Raw genomic sequence first — 18,677 nt, 5'->3', positions numbered from 1 at the left:
AGTGACTGAGTGCTCGGAGGATAACAAACCCTATGGTCCCTGGCATCACTGCTGTAGAGCCAACCTGTGCACCAGAACTAGCTGTCCAAATCCCCAGCCAAGCTGTTCCAATGCATCTACGACACTGGTGTCTACCAAACAATGTGGAAAACTGCCCATGGCCATAGAAAGCTGGACAAATCTAACCCAGCCAATTCCACCCGATCAGCTTCCTCACAATTATCCGCAAAATGATGGAAGGAGGCATCAATAGTGCCATCGAGCACCATCTAGTTGTGGTTGTAGGAGGCTAATAATTGAAGCTTCAAGCTTCAAACTACAAGTTTTCCATCTTGTAGTAATTCCTCATGGCAGTGTCCGCAATCCGGCCAGCTTTATCAATGACCTTTCCCCCCATCATTAGGTTAGGTATCGACTATTTTCTGATGATTCTAACATTCAGATCGATTCACAATTCCCCTAAAAGCAAAGCAGCTCGTGCCAGCTTACAGCAAAATCTGGTTAACATCTCGGCTTGGAGTGACAAATGACAGCCAACATTCATGTCACATAAATCATAGGCAACGGCCATCTCCATCATGATCAAACCCAGCCACTTTTCCAAGACCTTCAATTACCCCTCTAATAACAAAGTTCCCCACTATCAACAGCTTGGAGGTTAATGACCAGAAACATAACTAAATCAGCCACATCAATACCTTGACTACAACAGCAGGGCAGAGGCTGCATACTCTTTAACAAGTGGCTCACCACCTGACCCCTCAATGCCTCTTCACCATCTGCACAAGGCACAAAACCAGAGTGATGGAATACTCACTTGGATGGGTGCAGCTGTAACAACAATCAATGGTGCTGATTTTCACTTTTGCTGGGTGCAAAACTGGCGGTAGGAGATCGGCCACCAGTTATACATCCTGCTCAATTTACACTTAAATTGAAGTCAATAGACAGGACAATCTGGTGGGGTGTATAACAGTTGACCGATCTGCTGCTGCCAGTTTTCCACCCCCAGCAAAAGTCAAAAGTATTCCAAACTAACAACATTATCCAGGCAGAGCTGTGCTCTCGACTGGCATCCTTAACATTGAACTCAAAATCTAACCCCTCCACCACTGGCACATTATGGCTGTAGTATGTACTGCAGCAATTCACCAACCCTTCCAAGCCCCATGATGCCTACCATGGACAAGAACAGAAATATCAAGGCAGCACCTTGTCCAAGTTCCACTCCAAATCAGACACCATCAGGACTTGGATATAGATCACTGTTCCTTCATTGTCATTGGGTCAATATTCTGGGGGGCACATCATAATTTTTTCAGAAACGGGCAATACAAATCTTGCCAGCATTACCCTCGTCGAGAGAGCAAACAAAAAAAAAATCACAAGCTGGGCAGGAAACCAATGAAGTTTGGAGGCTTTGACAGGAGGATTGGCATAGTGATACTTCAAGGGATGTATGAGGAGGGAGGCAAGATGGAATCTGGAGATGACAAAGTGATGCGTGTGTCTAGAGATGCAATAGAACACATCATTAGGTTGGAACTCTGAAATTCAGGAATGCAGACACGTAAGGATTTGGGTCAAAGGGTTGGCAGTATCATTTATAAGAAAGTCATGATTGCACAGGTTAAGGGAAAGAAAAGCTTTGATCAGGAAAGGGATCAAGAAGCCAAGGTGGATCAAGTAAATAAGTGGATACAGTAGCGGTGGCGATACACATTAAAACTGGTGAAACTGAGAAGTGAGAAAAAGACTCAAGGCAAAGGAAATAGAGGAGAAGCAATATTTGCAGGGCATACTTTCTACTGATGAGATTGCACAGAGCTATTGGACTGGAATTTGCTGAAAAAATAATGGCACATACTGTATTATTAATTGGCCAGCAATTTGTAGTGAGGAAGAGGTACCCCTTGAATTACGGATCACCACAAGTTGCTGGACAATATGCACCGCTCCACTATTTGCTTCGCGAAAATGGCATCTCACCCTTAACCTCCCCATGAGTTTCATTACCCTGCTGCATTTGCACATAAATTGCCCGTTAAACTCGCCACAAAATGTTAAGTCTGCTAATTAATAGCATAAGTACCCTTCCAATAACATAATCATTGTTAATAACTGACAATCAACATCTCTACCCAAAAGTGAAGAATTAAAAGTGCGGGGTCTCATTCCTTCAGATAGTGAATTGTTGTTAGGAGTTAAAACTTTTGCATTTTTTTTTTTAACTTTTCCTTTGTCTCTTTTTTTCTCTCTCTTAATCCAATCTTTCTTTCCCTCTTTATTTATTTTTCTGTACCTGATTTGACATTGAATTTACCCATTCTAATTTACCCTCCTTCTCAGTCATTCCTCTGATAATCTCTCAATCCTTAAATCTCGTTGGTTTGGAAGATCCGGTCATTCACCAAGTTTCCAGGTGCCCTGTTGCTCTCGCTGTTACCAGCTCACACTTCCAGCAACTTGCAGGGCAAAAATATTGAGCTGAAGGATGCAGGAAAAAGTCTAACTAACCGGGCACCCTCCGGCAAAATTCGTCCCATTTCTTTTCTTACATGAAATCCCCAGCGGCTCGTGGATAAATACATTAACTGAAGTGATAGTGAGCCATAAAGATCAGTAAAGTCCCAGGCCTGAGTTAACTGAACTCAGTGAAGACAGGGTGAGATATTACAATTGGCTTCAATACCTCTGCATTAGATTGGAGAAAAATCAGTCAGGTTTTTTACACTCCTGATTGCTATCCAGTACTCCTGATGAAATGCACAAGTGTGTGGACATCAGGGAGGACTGAATCGGACTTTGCTGTGATGTCCCATGATTAAATAGCCTGTTAATATCAATCGTCTAAACTCACAAATTAAGAATAGTGACTAGGTGAAGTTACTGGAGTGCTTCCAACAACCTGTGGAATTACACTACTGCACAAGTCACCAGCTTCAGGAGAAAGGAGAAAATTGGAAATTCACAAAAAATAAAAGTACAGCTCCAACATGTGCGCTACAAACCGAGAAAAAAACTACAATCAATTCGGTGAAAATAAATCTGGAATGTGTGTACAGAAACATTAAAAGCATAAATCTTCATCACTTATTTGCTCCACCTGCTAAAATTAGTCAGCACATTGTCATCTACAACCAATTATCAATCATAATCTGCTTACTTGCAGAAAATTCAAAAAATCAATCTATTTTCCACCTCAGCTCGTTATATTGTACCAGATACTTTTTCATTCCTTTCTTGACAGATGAAGCATATTTTTGTTCAAACATCACCATTCAATACTTAGCCCAGCACTCATCTTTTTATAATTTTATTCTGTTTATAAACTTGTAGCTATAAAACTTCCCAGTACTTACAAGCAGTGTAGAACAGCACCACCACATGGGGAGTTGCTGCTAAACTTGCAGGAAAGCTGCTGTCCGTTAGTGCTGGAACTAAATCTACATCGAGTTCCCTCCATCTATCTCTGTAGATAGCTTCAGCCACTTCATCATCTTGAATACCTGAAGCATGGAAATATAATTTTCAGATCCAACTGAGATAAGCATTTCTCCTAATCGTGTGTTTATCTTATGCCGTAAACATATTACTACCACCAAGCTGTGGTCCATCTAAAGAGGTGGTTTTCCTGGATGCCTCTAGGAGGTAGCAGCTCCAGAACAGCAATGCAACCACTGCCATTTTTCCTGGGTGCTCAATTTACATGTACACCAGTGATATTGGTTTGGATTGCTGGCCTTTTTGTAAAATACATTCAGAAATGTTCTTTTCCATTTTCTAAAGGGAAAATATAATAACACAGTGAGCAGGAGAACATAAGAAATAGAAGCAGGAGGACACCTGGCCCCTCGAGCCTGCTCTGCCATTTAATAAGATCATGGCTGATCTGATCATAGACTCAGCTCCACTTCCCTGCCCACTCCCCATAACCCTTTATTCCCTTATCGCTTAAAAATCTGTCTATCTCCACCGTAAATATATTCAATGACCCAGCCTCCACAGCTCTCTGGGGCAGAGAATTCCACAGATTTACAACCCTCTTAGAGAAGAAATTTCTCCTCATCTGAGTTTTAAATGGGCGGCCCTTATTCTGAGACTATAGGCTCAAATTTCCCAAACCCCTTTTTTCGGCGCACTCTCCCGAGATGTACAAACTTTGTGATCTGGAAATGGCGCCGAAAAACTTACGATTCTGGCCGCTCTGCTGTGTGTCCCGGATCCTGGCGTGGCGCTCCTCAATGAGTGGGGGGGGGGGGGCGGAGTTACAGTCCTGCGCCGAAAATAGTGCCGGCAGCTATGCGCATGCGCAGTAGAGCGGTCGCGCATGCGCAGTAGCTCCTTCCCATGATTGTGATGATGATGCCTGCAAAACGCGTCCAGCCCCTCCGTCCCAGGCCGAATGGCCTGCCACACAGGCCGGCCGCTGAGGGCTGCAAGAAGCAGGTTGGTGCGACTGAGTTTTGATCGGGGCGAGAGAGCGGGAGAGGTTGGTCGTCTTTGGCTGCAGTCTAGTGGTTTGGACCGAGGATAGCTTGTTATGTAGCGATGTCGCTTGCCATGCTGGGCTAGCTTTGCGTTCGTTTGGTTGGATGGCAGTTTGCCAAAGAGTCTCTGGTGCCGTGTGTTGCGCTGGACCTCGGTGTCCTTCCACATGTGGCCCGCTTGGCTCTAGCACATTGGCCGACCGCTGAGCGTGCGCTCAAGTCAGTCCCCGTACGTCTCGCCACCGTTGCTGCTGCCTGCTTTTATCCTCCGACACTCAGCGCTGCCCAGCCACTACTTCTGGCCTTTCTATCTCTCTCTCTCTCTCACTCCGATGTCACCTGTCCCTCTGGCACTCTCTCTCTCTCTCTGAATCGGGACTCCAGAACAGTGTGAGCCGAACCCGGGCTCCAGCGCACTCGTGCACCCACCCTCCCGCCATCCTCCCCCCCCCCGTCCGCCTGTACTAGCTCGCCCAGGTTGGTCTTGGAGGACAGCGGTGTGCATGTTGTGCTGAAGTTGCCAGCCGGCGCCGACAACATACCTTTCTGCCTACGACCTATGACCCCAGGGCTGAACTCAGGCATGTCGGCCGATCTCCAAACTCCTTTCGGGGCTAAATGTTGTCGTCTGCGGTCCCTCACGCGAGGGAGCCGAAGCCCCATGCCTCTGCCAGGTTTCAGGCTGCCATTTTTAAAGCCCGAGCAAAAACCCGAAAAATGGGCAAAAAGGGAAAAAATTCCCGCCCGAAAAGGGTTGAAAGTCGGTGGGGCGGCAGCCGTGTTCTCCCGCACTTATCCCAGGCTGAAGGGGCTCCCGCACGGCCAGCCGCTGCCGAGTTTAGTTGAAGGTAGGATTTACTTCAGTTCTTTATTTGTTAATTTAATTATTTACTTCAGTTCTTTATTTTTTATTGAATGCTTATTAGTTTATGTGCTTTGTTTGGTGCTTGGTGGTGCTTTAAATGTAGTTACTTGCACAGATTCCTGAACTCTAGATAAGGTTTTTCTGTGTGGACAGAAGTGCCAACATACACTGGCCTAAGTTAGTTTGGAGCAACTATTTGCTGGCCAAACTCGCTTAAATGGCCAAAACAGGCATAAGTGGCTGGGAACGCCCCCTTTTGAAAAAAATAAACTAAAAAAAAATCTAACTAACTCACTTACGCTGGCACAAAGTCAATGGGCAGAATTGCAACTAAAAAGATACTCCAGAAAAATCAAGTTCCTCCAAAAAATAGCAGAGCAACGCCTGGGGAAATTTGGGCCCTATGTCCCCTAGTTTTAGTTTCCCCTCAGTGGAAATATCCTCTCTGCATCCACCTTGTCGACCCCCTTATTATCTTATATGTTTCGATAAGATCACTTCTCATTCTTCTGAACTCCAATGTGTATAGGCCCAACCTACTCAACCTATCATCATGAGTCAAGCCCCTCATCTCCAGAATCAACCTAGTGAACCTTCTCTGATCAGCTTCCAATGCATAGAAACATAGAAACATAGAAAATAGGTGCAGGAGTAGACCATTCGGCCCTTCGAGCCTGCACCACCATTCATAGAAAACATAGAAAATAGGTGCAGGAGTAGGCCATTCGGTCCTTCTAGCCTGCACCACCATTCAATGAGTTCATGGCTGAACATTCAAGTTCAGTAACCCATTCCTGCTTTCTCGCCATACCCCTTGATCCCCCGAGTAGTAAGGACTTTATCTAACTCCCTCTTGAATATATTTAGTGAATTGGTCTCAACTACTTTCTGTGGTAGAGAATTCCACAGGTTCACCACTCTCTGGGTGAAGAAGTTTCTCCTCATCTCGGTCCTAAATGGCTTACCCCTTATCCTTAGACTGTGACCCCTGGTTCTGGACTTCCCCAACATTGGGAACATTCTTCCTGCATCTAACCTGTCTAAACCCGTCAGAATTGTAAACGTTTCTGTGAGGTCCCCTCTCATTCTTCTGAACTCCAGTGAATACAAGCCCAGTTGATCCAGTCTTTCTTGATAGGTCAGTCCCACCATCCCGGGAATCAGTCTGGTGAACCTTCGCTGCACTCCCTCAATAGCAAGAATGTCCTTCCTCAAGTTAGGAGACCAAAACTGTACACAATACTCCAGGTGTGGCCTCACCAAGGTCCTGTACAACTGTAGCAACACCTCCCTGCCCCTGTACTCAAATCCCCTCGCTATGAAGGCCAACATGCCATTTGCTTTCTTAACCGCCTGCTGTACCTGCATGCCAACCTTCAATGACTGATGTACCATGACACCCAGGTCTCTTTGCACCTCCCCTTTTCCTAATCTGTCACCATTCAGATAATAGTCTGTCTCTCTGTTTTTACCACCAAAGTGGATAACCTCACATTTATCCACATTATACTTCATCTGCCATGCATTTGCCCACTTACCTAACCTATCCAAGTCACTCTGCAGCCTCATAGCATCCTCCTCGCAGCTCACACTGCCACCCAACTTAGTGTCATCCGCAAATTTGGAGATACTACATTTAATCCCCTCGTCTAAATCATTAATGTACAGTGAAAACAGCTGGGGCCCCAGCACAGAACCTTGCGGTACCCCACTAGTCACTGCCTGCCATTCTGAAAAGTACCCATTTACTCCTACTCTTTGCTTCCTGTCTGACAACCAGTTCTCAATCCACGTCAGCACACTACCCCCAATCCCATGTGCTTTAACTTTGCACATTAATCTCTTGTGTGAGACCTTGTCGAAAGCCTTCTGAAAGTCCAAATATATCACATCAACTGGTTCTCCCTTGCCCACTCTACTGGAAACATCCTCAAAAAATTTCAGAAGATTTGTCAAGCATGATTTCCCTTTCACAAATCCATGCTGACTTGGACCTATCATGTCACCACTTTCCAAATGCGCTGCTATAACATCCTTAATAATTGATTCATTTTACCCACTACTGAGGTCAGGCTGACCGGTCTATAATTCCTTGTTTTCTCTCTCCCTCCTTTTTTAAAAAGTGGGGTTACATTGGCTACCCTCCACTCGATAGGAACTGATCCAGAGTCAATGGAATGTTGGAAAATGACTGTCAATGCATCTGCTATTTCCAAGGCCACCTCCTTAAGTACTCTGGGATGCAGTCCATCAGGCCCTGGGGATTTATCGGCCATCAATCCCATCAATTTCCCCAACACAATTTCCCGACTAATAAAGATTTCCCTCAGTTCCTCCTCCTTACTAGACCCTCTGACCCCTTTTATATCCGGAAGGTTATTTGTGTCCTCCTTAGTGAATACTGAACCAAAATATTTGTTCAATTGGTCTGCCATTTCTTTGTTCCCCGTGATGACTTCCCCTGATTCTGACTGCAGGGGACCTACGTTTGTCTTTACTAACCTTTTTCTCTTTACATATCTATAGAAACTTTTGCAATCCGTCTTAATGTTCCCTGCAAGCTTCTTCTCGTACTCCATTTTCCCTGCCCTAATCAAACCCTTTGTCCTCCTCTGCTGAGTTCTAAATTTCTCCCAGTCCCCGGGTTCGCTGCTATTTCTGGCCAATTTTCATGCCACTTCCTTGGCTTTAATACTATCCCTGATTTCCCTTGATAGCCACGGTTGAGCCACCTTCCCTTTTTTATTTTTACGCCAGACAGGAATGTACAATTGTTGTAGTTCATCCATGCGGTCTCTAAATGTCTGCCATTGCCCATCCACAGTCAACCCCTTAAGTATCATTTGCCAATCTATCCATCCAATTTATGCCTCATACCTTCAAAGTTAGCCTTCTTTAAGTTCTGGACCATGGTCTCTGAATTAACTGTTTCATTCTCCATCCTAATGCAGAATTCCACCATATTATGGTCACTCTTCCCCAAGGGGCCTCGCACAACGAGATTGCTAATTAATCCTCTCTCATTACACAACACCCAGTCTAAGATGGCCTCCCTCCTAGTTGGTTCCTCGACATATTGGTCTAGAAAACCATCCCGTATGCACTCTAGGAAATCCTCCTCCACCGTATTGCTTCCAGTTTGGCTAGCCCAATCTATGTGCATATTAAAGTCACCCATTATAATTGCTGCACCTTTATTGCATGGACCCCTAATTTCCTGTTTGATGCCCTCCCCAACATCACTACTACTGTTTGGAGGTCTGTACACAACTCCCACTAACGTTTTTTGCCCTTTGGTGTTCTGCAGCTCTACCCATATAGATTCCACATCATCCAAGCTAATGTCTTTCCTAACTATTGCATTAATCTCCTCTTTAACCAGCAATGCTACCCCACCTCCTTTTCCTTTTATTCTATCCTTCCTGAATGTTGAATACCCCTGGATGTTGAATTCCCAGCCCTGATCATCCTGGAGCCACATCTCCGTAATCCCAATCACATCATATTTGTTAACATCTATTTGCACAGTTAATTCATCCACCTTATTACGGATACTCCTTGCATTCAGACACAAAGCCTTCAGGCTTGTTTTTTTAACACCCTTTGTCCTTTTAGAATTTTGCTGTACAGTGGCCCTTTTTGTTCTTTGCCTTGGGTTTCTCAGCCCTCCACTTTTCCTCATCTCCTTTCAGTCTTTTGCTTTTGTCTCCTTTTTGTTTCCCTCTGTCTTCCTCCATTGGTTCCCATCCCCCTGCCATATTAGTTTAACTCCTTCCCAACAGCACTAGCAAACACTCTCCCGAGGACATTGGTTCCGGTCCTGCCCAGGTGCAGACCGTCCGGTTTGTACTGGTCCCACCTCCCCCAGAACCGGTTCCAATGCCGCAGGAATTTGAATCTCTCCCTGCTGCACCACTGCTCAAGCCACGTATTCATCTGCGCTATCCTGCGATTCCTACTCTGACTAGCACGTGGCACTGGTAGCAATCCCGAGATTACTACTTTTGAGGTCCTACTTTTTAATTTAGCTCCTAGCTCCTTAAATTCGTTTCGTAGGACCTCATCCCTTTTTTTACCTATGTCGTTGGTACCAATGTGCACCACGACAACTGGCTGTTCTCCTTCCTTTTTTAGAATGTCCTGCACCCGCTCCGAGACATCCTTGACCCTTGCACCAGGGAGGCAACATACCATCCTGGAGTCTCGGTTGCGGCCGCAGAAACGCCTATCTATTCCCCTCACAATTGAATCCTCTATCACTATCGCGCTCCCACTCTTTTTCCTGCCCTCCTGTGCAACAGAGCCAGCCACGGTGCCATGAACTTGGCTGTTGCTGCCCTCCCCTGATGAGTCATCCCCCTCAACAGCACTCAAAGCAGTGTATCTGTTTTGCAGGGGGATGACCACAGGGGACCCCTGCACTACCTTCCTTGCACTATTCTTCCTGCTGGTCTTCCATTCCCTATCTGGCTGTGGATCCTTCTGCTGCGGTAAGACCAACTCGCTACATGTGCTACTCACGTCATTCTCAGCATCGTGGATGCTCCAGAGTGAATCCACCCTCAGCTCCAATTCCGCAACGCGGTCAGTCAGGAGCTGGAGGCGGATACACTTCCCACACACGTAGTCGTCAGGGACACCGGAAGTGTCCCTGAGTTCCCACATGGTACAGGAGGAGCATATCACGTGACCGAGCTCTCCTGCCATGACTTAACCCTTAGATACACTTAAATTGGCAACAACAATGTTAAAAGTTACTGACTGATATAAAAAAGAAAGAAAAAGAAAAGCTACTCACCAATCACCAAGCAATCACTTACCCCCTAGGCTGTGAGATCACCTTTCTGTTTCTTTCTACTTCATTTTTGCCCTCTCCCTGTAGCTGCACCGGCTGGCCTTTTGTAGGCCTCTCGCCGACTCCGGACTCACATCTCTCCACGCACCTCCCGACGCCTCTCGCGGCCTTTTGTAGGCCTCTCGCTGACCCCGGACTCACGTCTCTCCACGCACCTCCCGACGCCTCTCGCGGCCTTTTGTAGGCCTCTCGCTGACCCCGGACTCACGTCTCTCCACGCACCTCCCGACGCCTCTCGCGGCCTTTTGTAGGCCTCTCGCTGACCCCGGACTCACGTCTCTCCACGCACCTCCCGACGCCTCTCGCGGCCTTTTGTAGGCCTCTCGCTGACCCCGGACTCACGTCTCTCCACGCACCTCCCGACGCCTCTCGCGGCCTTTTGTAGGCCTCTCGCTGACCCCGGACTCACGTCTCTCCACGCACCTCCCGACGCCTCTCGCGGCCTTTTGTAGGCCTCTCGCTGACCCCGGACTCACGTCTCTCCACGCACCTCCCGACGCCTCTCGCGGCCTTTTGTAGGCCTCTCGCTGACCCCGGACTCACGTCTCTCCACGCACCTCCCGACGCTTCTCGTGGCCTTTTTTTGGCCTCTTGCTGACCCCAGACTCACGTCTCTCCACGCAACTCCCGACGCCTCTCGCGCCCTTTTGTAGGCCTCTCGCTGACCCCGGACTCACGTCTCTCCACGCAACTCCCGACGCCTCTCGCGGCCTTTTGTAGGCCTCTCACCGACCCTGGAACTCACGTCTCTCCACACATGATCAATAAGATCATGACTGATCATTCACCTCAGTACCCCTTTCCTGCTTTCTCTCCATACCCCTTGATCCCTTTAGCCATATGGGCTATATCTAACTCCCTCGTGAATATATCAACAACTCTCTGCGGTAGGGAATTCCACAGGTTAACAACTCTCTGAGTGAAGAAGTTTCTCCTCATCTCAGTCCTAAATGGCTTACCCCTTATCTTTAGACTATGTCCCCTGGTTCTGGACTTCCCCAACATTGGGAACATTCTTCCTGCATCTAACCTGTCCAGTCCCATCAGAATTTTATATGCAAGTATATCCTTCCTTAAATAAAACTGTACGCAGTAGAGAATAATGAAGCAGCCTAGGTATTTAATCCCCGAGGTAAACAATTGATCAGCAAAATCCAAAATAAAAATGTGAAGGATACAATCTTGGCAATACAAAGTATAATATAAAAATATCTCATCAAAAAAATCATGCTTAGATGTTAACATCCAGTAACTAAGAATTTTAAGTTGTCTGCTGAAATAATTATTATAAGGAAGCATTCCATTTTTGTAAATACATTTTTCATCCTTGCTCAGGGGAAAAAGATGAGAATTATAATAAAAAATAAATATGAGAATATACATTAATAAATGATGATTGTGTGGCAGATGGATCTCTGTTTTAAGCAAAAAAGATTTAGATCTATCTTGATGTCAAGAGTGCCAACAATAAATTTACTAGCATTACATTTCTGAGTCAAGAATAAAATACAATATGAAATTATGGAAACCTGTGGCGTTGAAATGTACTATTTCATGAAGTGGAATTTTCACCCCACCCATGGTCATTTATTTAACTAACAGGAAGTTCTGTCATTTCAATAAACTGAGTGGCATTAAGTACGTGCTATCTTAGATCAGGTCCTGTGTAATGAGACAGGATTAATAAACAATCTCCTAGAAAAGGATCCCCTTGGAATGAGTGATCATAGCACAGTTGAATTTCAAATTCAGATGGAGGATGAGAAAGTTGGATCTCAAACCACCGTACTAAGCTTAAATAAAGGAGATTATGAAGGTATGAGGGCAGAGTTGGCTAAATGGACTGGGAAAATAGATTAAAGTGTAGGATGATTGATGAACAGTGACAGACATTTAAGGAGATATTTCACAACTCTCAAGAAAAATATATTCCAGTGAGGAGAAAAGGATGTAAAAGAAAAGACAGCTATCCGTGGCTAACTAAAGAAATAAAGGATGGTATCCAACTAAAAACAAGGGCATACAAAGTGGCCAAAACTAGTGGGAGGACAGAAGATTGGGAAGCTTTTAAAAACCAGTAAAGAATGACTAAAAAAATGATTAAGAAAGGGAAGATAGACTATAAAAGTAAACTAACACAAAATATAAAAACAGATAGCAAGAGTTTCTATAGGTATATAAAAAGGAAAAGAGTGGCTAATCTAAATGTTGGTCCCTTAAAGGATGAGACCGGGGAATTAGTAATGGGGAACATGGAGATGGCAGAAACGCTGAACAAATATTTTGTATCAGTCTTTACGGTAGAGGACACAAACGATATCCTAACAGTGGATAGTCAAGGGGCTATAGCGGGGAGGAACTTAACACAATCACAATCACTAAGGAGGTGGTACTCAGTATGATAATGGGACTAAAGATGGATAAATCCCCTGGACCTGATGGCTTGCATCCTAGGGTCTTACGAGAAGTAGCGGCAGGGATTGTGGATGCATTGGTTGTAATTTACCAAAATTCCCTGGATTCTGGGGAGGTCCCAGCAGATTGGAAAACTGCAAATGTAACACCCCTATTTACAAAAGGAGGCAGACAAAAAGCAGGAAACTATAGACCAGTTAGCCTAACATCTGTGGTTGGGAAAATGTTGGAGTCCATTATTAAAGAAGCAGTAACAGGACATTTAGAAAAGCATAACTCGGTCAGGCAGAGTCAGCATGGATTTATGAAGGAGAAGTCATGTTTGACAAATTTGCTGGAATTCTTTGAGAATGTAACGTACAGGCTGGATAAAGGGGAACCAGTGGATGTGGTGTATTTGGACTTCCAGAAGGCATTTAACAAGGTGCCACATAAAAGATTACTGCACAAGATAAAAGTTCATGGGGTCGGGAATAATATATTAGCATGGAAAGAGGATTGGCTAACTAACAGAAAAGAGAGTCGGGATAAATGGTTCATTCTCGGGTTAGCAATCAGTAACTTGTGGGGTGCTGCAGGGATCAGTGCTGGAACCCCAACTATTTACAATCTATATTAACGACATGGAAGAAATGATTAAGTGTAACGTAGCCAAGTTTGCTGACAATACAAAGATGGGAGGAAAAGCAATGTGTGAGGAGGACACAAAAAATCTGCAAAAGGACATAGACAGGCTAAGTGAGTGGGCAAAAATTTGGAAGATGGAATATAATGTTGGAAAGTGTAAGGTTATGCACTTTGGCAGAAAAAAAATCAAAAAGCAAGTTATTATTTAAATGGAGAAAAATTGCAAAGTGCTGCAGTACAGCAGGACCTGGGGGTACATGTGCATGAAACACAAAAGGTTAGTATGCAGGTACAACAAGTGATCAGGAATCTTGGCCTTTATTGCAAAGGGGATGGAGAATAAAAGCAGGGAAGACTTGCTACAGCTATATAAGGTATTGGTGAGGCCACACCTGGAATACGACGTACAGTTTTTGTTTCCATATTTACAAAAGGATATACTTGCTTTGGAGGTAGTTCAGAGAAGGTTCACTAGGTTGATTGCGGAGAAGAGGGGGTTGACTTATGAGGAAAGGTTGAGGAGGTTGGGCCTCTACTCATTGGAATTCAGAAGAATGAGAGGTGATCTTATCGAAACGTGTAAGATTATGAGGGGGCTTGACAAGGTGGATGCAGAGAGGATGTTTCCACTGATAGGGGAGACTAGAACTACGGGACATTATCTTAGAATAAGGGGCCGTCCATTTAAAACTGAGATGAGGATGAATTTCTTCTCTCAGAGGGTTGTAAATCTGTGGAATTCACTGCCTCAGAGAGCTATGGAAGCCGGGACATTGAATAAATTTGAGTCAGAAATAGACAGTTTCTTAACCGATAAGGAATTAAGGGGTTATGTGGAGCAGGCAGGGAAATGGACCTGAGTCCATGATCGGATCAGCCATGATCGTATTAAATGGCAGAGCAGGCTCGAGGAGCCGTATGGCCTACTCCTGTTCCTATTTCTTATGTTCTTATATTCTTATGCAATAAAAATTAATTTGTAATGAATTATTCACAATTTTACTCCTATGGTATAAAACATAAGAAAAGATGGAAGAAGAAATGGCTCTGCGTCAACATATCATATCTGTTCCTTTCACAAGACTATGTACAAGTCAACTTTTCATGGACTCGACCAACCTAATTAATTCTGAAGGAAGATTCTGCAAAGTTTTTTGTTCCCAAAACGTATAAAACAAAACCGTGGGTTATCTATCTAACGTTACAATCTAAATTATTCAACTTCGACCAATGGCTTTCCATGGCATGACATGTCCATGGTTCGAGAATTCGGAACCATCATATACCATAAAGTATTTGATCATATCTAATTAGATTTACCTTTACAATCTTCAATCCTATTCCTAACTCAATATTTCCCCAATTTTACCAAAATGGGCGAGAACAGCTAATAATATTGTCAAACTGTCTGATATGCAGCCAAGTTTACAAAAAAACAAGCATATAAAGTGAAACCATGCAGTACTTAATAATCCAAGAAAATTATATTCACTATTTACCGTACCTGCAAAATTAAACATAGATCTTAAAATAATGTTAAAAACTAAATAAAATATACTGTAGGACAAAAAGGCAATGGCTCAAATAGTTACAGGATGTGCTTCATCTTATTCTTTTATCATGTTGAGTCCACTTTATAAATCCACTCAATAAATAACTTTTTTTTAAAGTTTAAAACCTGGATGAAACATCTTGATAACTTGGCCATTTCCCCGTGTATACAGCTGTCATTAGATTTTGCTTCTTCGTGAACTAACTGTACCTCACCATACCTATGAAATCCATTTCTTCGCTTTCCTCTTCGTCATCTTGTTCTCTAGTTGATACATTTTTCACTTCACCTTTGACAAGATCAACAATTTCTTCAACAGATGTTATAACCAAGTAGTTGATGGATGAATCCTGAAGGAACATAACAACACAACAAACAGTCAAACAAAAACATTTTACAAGCACGAAAATGTGTTATGCACAAAGATAATCTAATTCTCAGCTTTCATAAATTCACTTTTGGGGAGAAACATGAGCAGTTTCATTCATGCAAGAAAATAAAACATACCGTAATTATTAATGAACCAGATTTAATTTTACATTTATATACATTTTTGTTTTGTGATCATGGGACTGCAACATTATAAATATAATTCCTTTAAAATGTGCAACCTCCCAGCCCCAACCCACAATCCCACTCTGTGGATAAATATCCTGAGTCATTGAGGAAATCCTAGCCAACACTCCCCACATTACCATTCCTAGGCACTTCAAACTGTACAAATCCCATCTTCATCTAGTATTCAGCAAGCCTCCAATCCACACTACTCAGCATCTCGAGGATTTTGACCGTGACAATCTTCATAACCTAGTGCCAACAAAATATACTGAACTCCAGATCTTCACGTTATGCAACAGCAAAAACCATCTAATGCTACATTACCCAAGAAAGCGTGTAAACTTCACAAAATGGAAAAAGCTTAAATAATGCAAAATATATCTTACATTCTACATCCAATTCATGAAATACTATACAGTTCTATTCAATCAACCTACCTTTCCTCTCTGATGTCCTTGACCGTGTTGTCACCTCCTAAATCCGTGCCCATCTTTCCCACAACTCCACGTTTGAATCCCTCCGATCTGGTTTCCATCCCTGCCACAGTGCCGAAACAACTCTTATCAAAGTCACAAATGACATCCTATGTGACTGTGACAAAGGTAAACTGTCCCTCCTCGTCCTCTCAACCTGTCTGCAGTCTTTGACACGGTTGACCACACCATCTTCCTTCAACGCCTCTCCAGCTGGGTGGGACTGCACACGTCTGCTTCCATTCTTATCTATCTAATCATAGCCAGAGTATCACCTGCAATGGCTTCTCCTCCCGCTCCCATAGTTACCTCTGGTGTCCCCAAAGGATCTACCCTTAGCTCCCGCCTAATTCTCATCTACATGCTGCCATCAATGGTGGTAACATCATCCAAAAACACAGGTCAGTTTCCACATGTACGCTGAGGACACGCAGCTCTAACTCACCACCACTTCTCTCGACCCTTCCACTGTCTCTAAATTGTCAGACTACGTGTCCGACATCCAGTACTGAATGAGCAGAAATTTCCTCCAACTAAATATTGCGAAGACGGAAGCCATTGTCTTTGGTCCACGCCACAAACTCCGTTCCTTAGCTATCGACTTCATCCCTCTCCTTGGCAACTGTCTGAGTTTGAACCAGACTGTTCACAGTCTTGGTGTCATATTTGACCCCGAGATGAGCTTCTGACCACAAATCCACGCCATCACCACAACTGCCTATTTCCACTTCTGGAACATCGTCCAACTCTGCCCCTGCCTCAACTCATCAGCTACTGAAAGCCTAATCAATGCCTTTGTTACCTCTATACTTGACTATTCCAATGCACTCCCGGCCGACCTCCCATGTTCTAGCCTCCGCAAACTTGAGCTCATCCAAAACTTGCGACCGTATCCAAACTCGCACCAAGTCCCGTTCACCCATCACCCCGTGCTCGCCGACCTATGTTGGCTCCCAGTTAAGCAATGCCTCGATTTTAAAATTCTCATCCTTGATTTCAAATCCTTTCATGGCCTCACTCCTCCCTATCTCTGTAATCTCCTCCAGCCTCACAACCCTCCAAGGTATCTGCGCTCCTCTAATTCTGTCCTCTTGAGCATCCCCGTTTTTAACTGCTCCATCATTGCCTTCAGCTGGCAAGGCCCTAAGCTCTGGCACTCCCTCCCTAAACCTCTTCACCTCTTTATCCTCCTTCTAGAGGCTCCTTAAAACCTACTTCTTTGTCCAAGCTTTTGGTCATCTGCCCTAATATCTCCTTATATGGCTCGATGTTAAATTTTGAGTGCCTTGGGACGTTTTATTATGTTAAAGGCACTATATAAATACAAGCTGTTGTGTTTCGCTGTTCACTAGTTTTGGGAGGCGCTGTCGTCTTTGTCAGGATTGACTTCAGCACAGTCGTGGAAGATGGGTATGTTGCTTGGGTTGCCTTTGAGGTTGCCAACTGAGGAGGAAGAACAGCAACTAGGAAAGCAGCACAGACCTGGTGAGGCTGCTAGAAGAGAGCGAGCGAAGAGCATAGGAACCGATTATCTTGCCTGAACCGGACAGAGAAGTGTGTCAGGCACCTCCGCTTCAGCAGGGAGGCAGTGACAGAGCTGTGTCACCTGGTGCAGCAACAATTGATGCATAGCACCAGGCAATGTTGCTCTTAACTTCAAAATTTGCAGATGACACAAAACTTGGAAGTATACTGAACAGTGAGGAGGGTAGTGATTCACTTCAAGAGGACATAGGTGGAATGAGCAGACACGTGGCAGATGAAATTTAATGCAGAAAAGTGAAAAGTGATACAATTTGGTAGGAAGAACGAGGAGAGGCAATATAAACTAAAAGGTACAATTCTAAAGGGGGTACATGAACAGAGAGAGCTGGGGGTATATGTGCACAAACCGTTGAAGGTGGCAGGGCAGGTTGAGAAAGCGGTTAAAAAAGCATAGGGGATCCTGGGCTTCATAAATAGAGGCATAGAGTACAAAAGCAAGGAAGTTATTATGAACCTTTTCAGCCTCAACTGGAGTATTGTGCCCAATTCTGGGCACTGCACTTTAGGAAGGATGGGAAGGCATTAGAAAGTGTGCAGAGAAGATTTAAAAGAATAGTTCCAGGGACGAGGGACTTCAGTTACACAGATTGACTAGAGAAGCTGGGGTTTTTCTCCTTAGAGCAGAGAAGATTGAAAGGAGATTTGATAGAGGTATTCAAAATCATGAAGGGTCTAGACAGAATAGAGAGCAACTGTTCCCATTGGTGGAAAGGTCGGGAATCAGAGGACACAGATTTAAGGTGATTGGCAAAAGAACCAAAGGTGACATGAGGAAAAAACATTTTTACGCGAGTGGTTAGGATCTGGAATGCACTGCCTGAAAGGGTGGTGGAGGCGGACTCCATTGTGGCTTTCAAAAGGGAATTGGATAAGTACCTGAAAGAAAAAAATTTGCAGGGCTATGGGCAAAGGACGACGGAGTGGGACTAGCTGAAATGCTCATGCAGAGAGCTGACACGTGCTCGACAGGACGAATTACCTCCTTCTGTGCTATAACCATTCTATGATTCTATGCTTCTGGGTTGTTCCAGATTCCAGCAGGAGACATAAGCAATATGTCAGTTTGCTGTTAATATTTCCATCAGGTAGGTCACAGAATCACTCTTTGCAAAGCGACAAGAATTCATCAAGTAACCCATGGAGTCTTCCAAACAAGAGAAAGAGTTGTGGGATTTGCCAACCCGTCCATTAGCACAGGCCGAGAATCGTGCAGGTCTGTATCCAGTTTCCTGGCACAGTCATGATGGTTTCATCCTGTGCCAGTTCTCAATATCCCCTCGTTTACACCCAGGCTTCC

The 18,677-nt window shown here is 44.3% G+C and overlaps 1 protein-coding gene across 2 annotated transcripts in view; it reads right to left on the bottom strand.

Moving 5' to 3' along the window:
• Window positions 1–18,677, bottom strand: part of txndc16 (thioredoxin domain containing 16) — a 215,085-nt gene that overhangs the window by 127,666 nt on the left and 68,742 nt on the right. For both annotated transcript variants that reach the window (XM_070879211.1, XM_070879212.1), the window contains exons 11-12: window positions 15,025–15,154; window positions 3,363–3,509 (exon numbers count right to left, since the gene is read on the bottom strand). In XM_070879211.1, coding sequence (XP_070735312.1) covers window positions 3,363–3,509; window positions 15,025–15,154 — 277 coding nt within the window. The remainder of the gene's footprint in view (window positions 1–3,362; window positions 3,510–15,024; window positions 15,155–18,677) is intronic.

This window comes from Pristiophorus japonicus, chromosome 4 (assembly GCF_044704955.1).
Source record: "Pristiophorus japonicus isolate sPriJap1 chromosome 4, sPriJap1.hap1, whole genome shotgun sequence".
NCBI lineage: Eukaryota > Metazoa > Chordata > Chondrichthyes > Pristiophoridae > Pristiophorus > Pristiophorus japonicus.
This window is presented reverse-complemented; position numbering and strand designations above follow the sequence as displayed.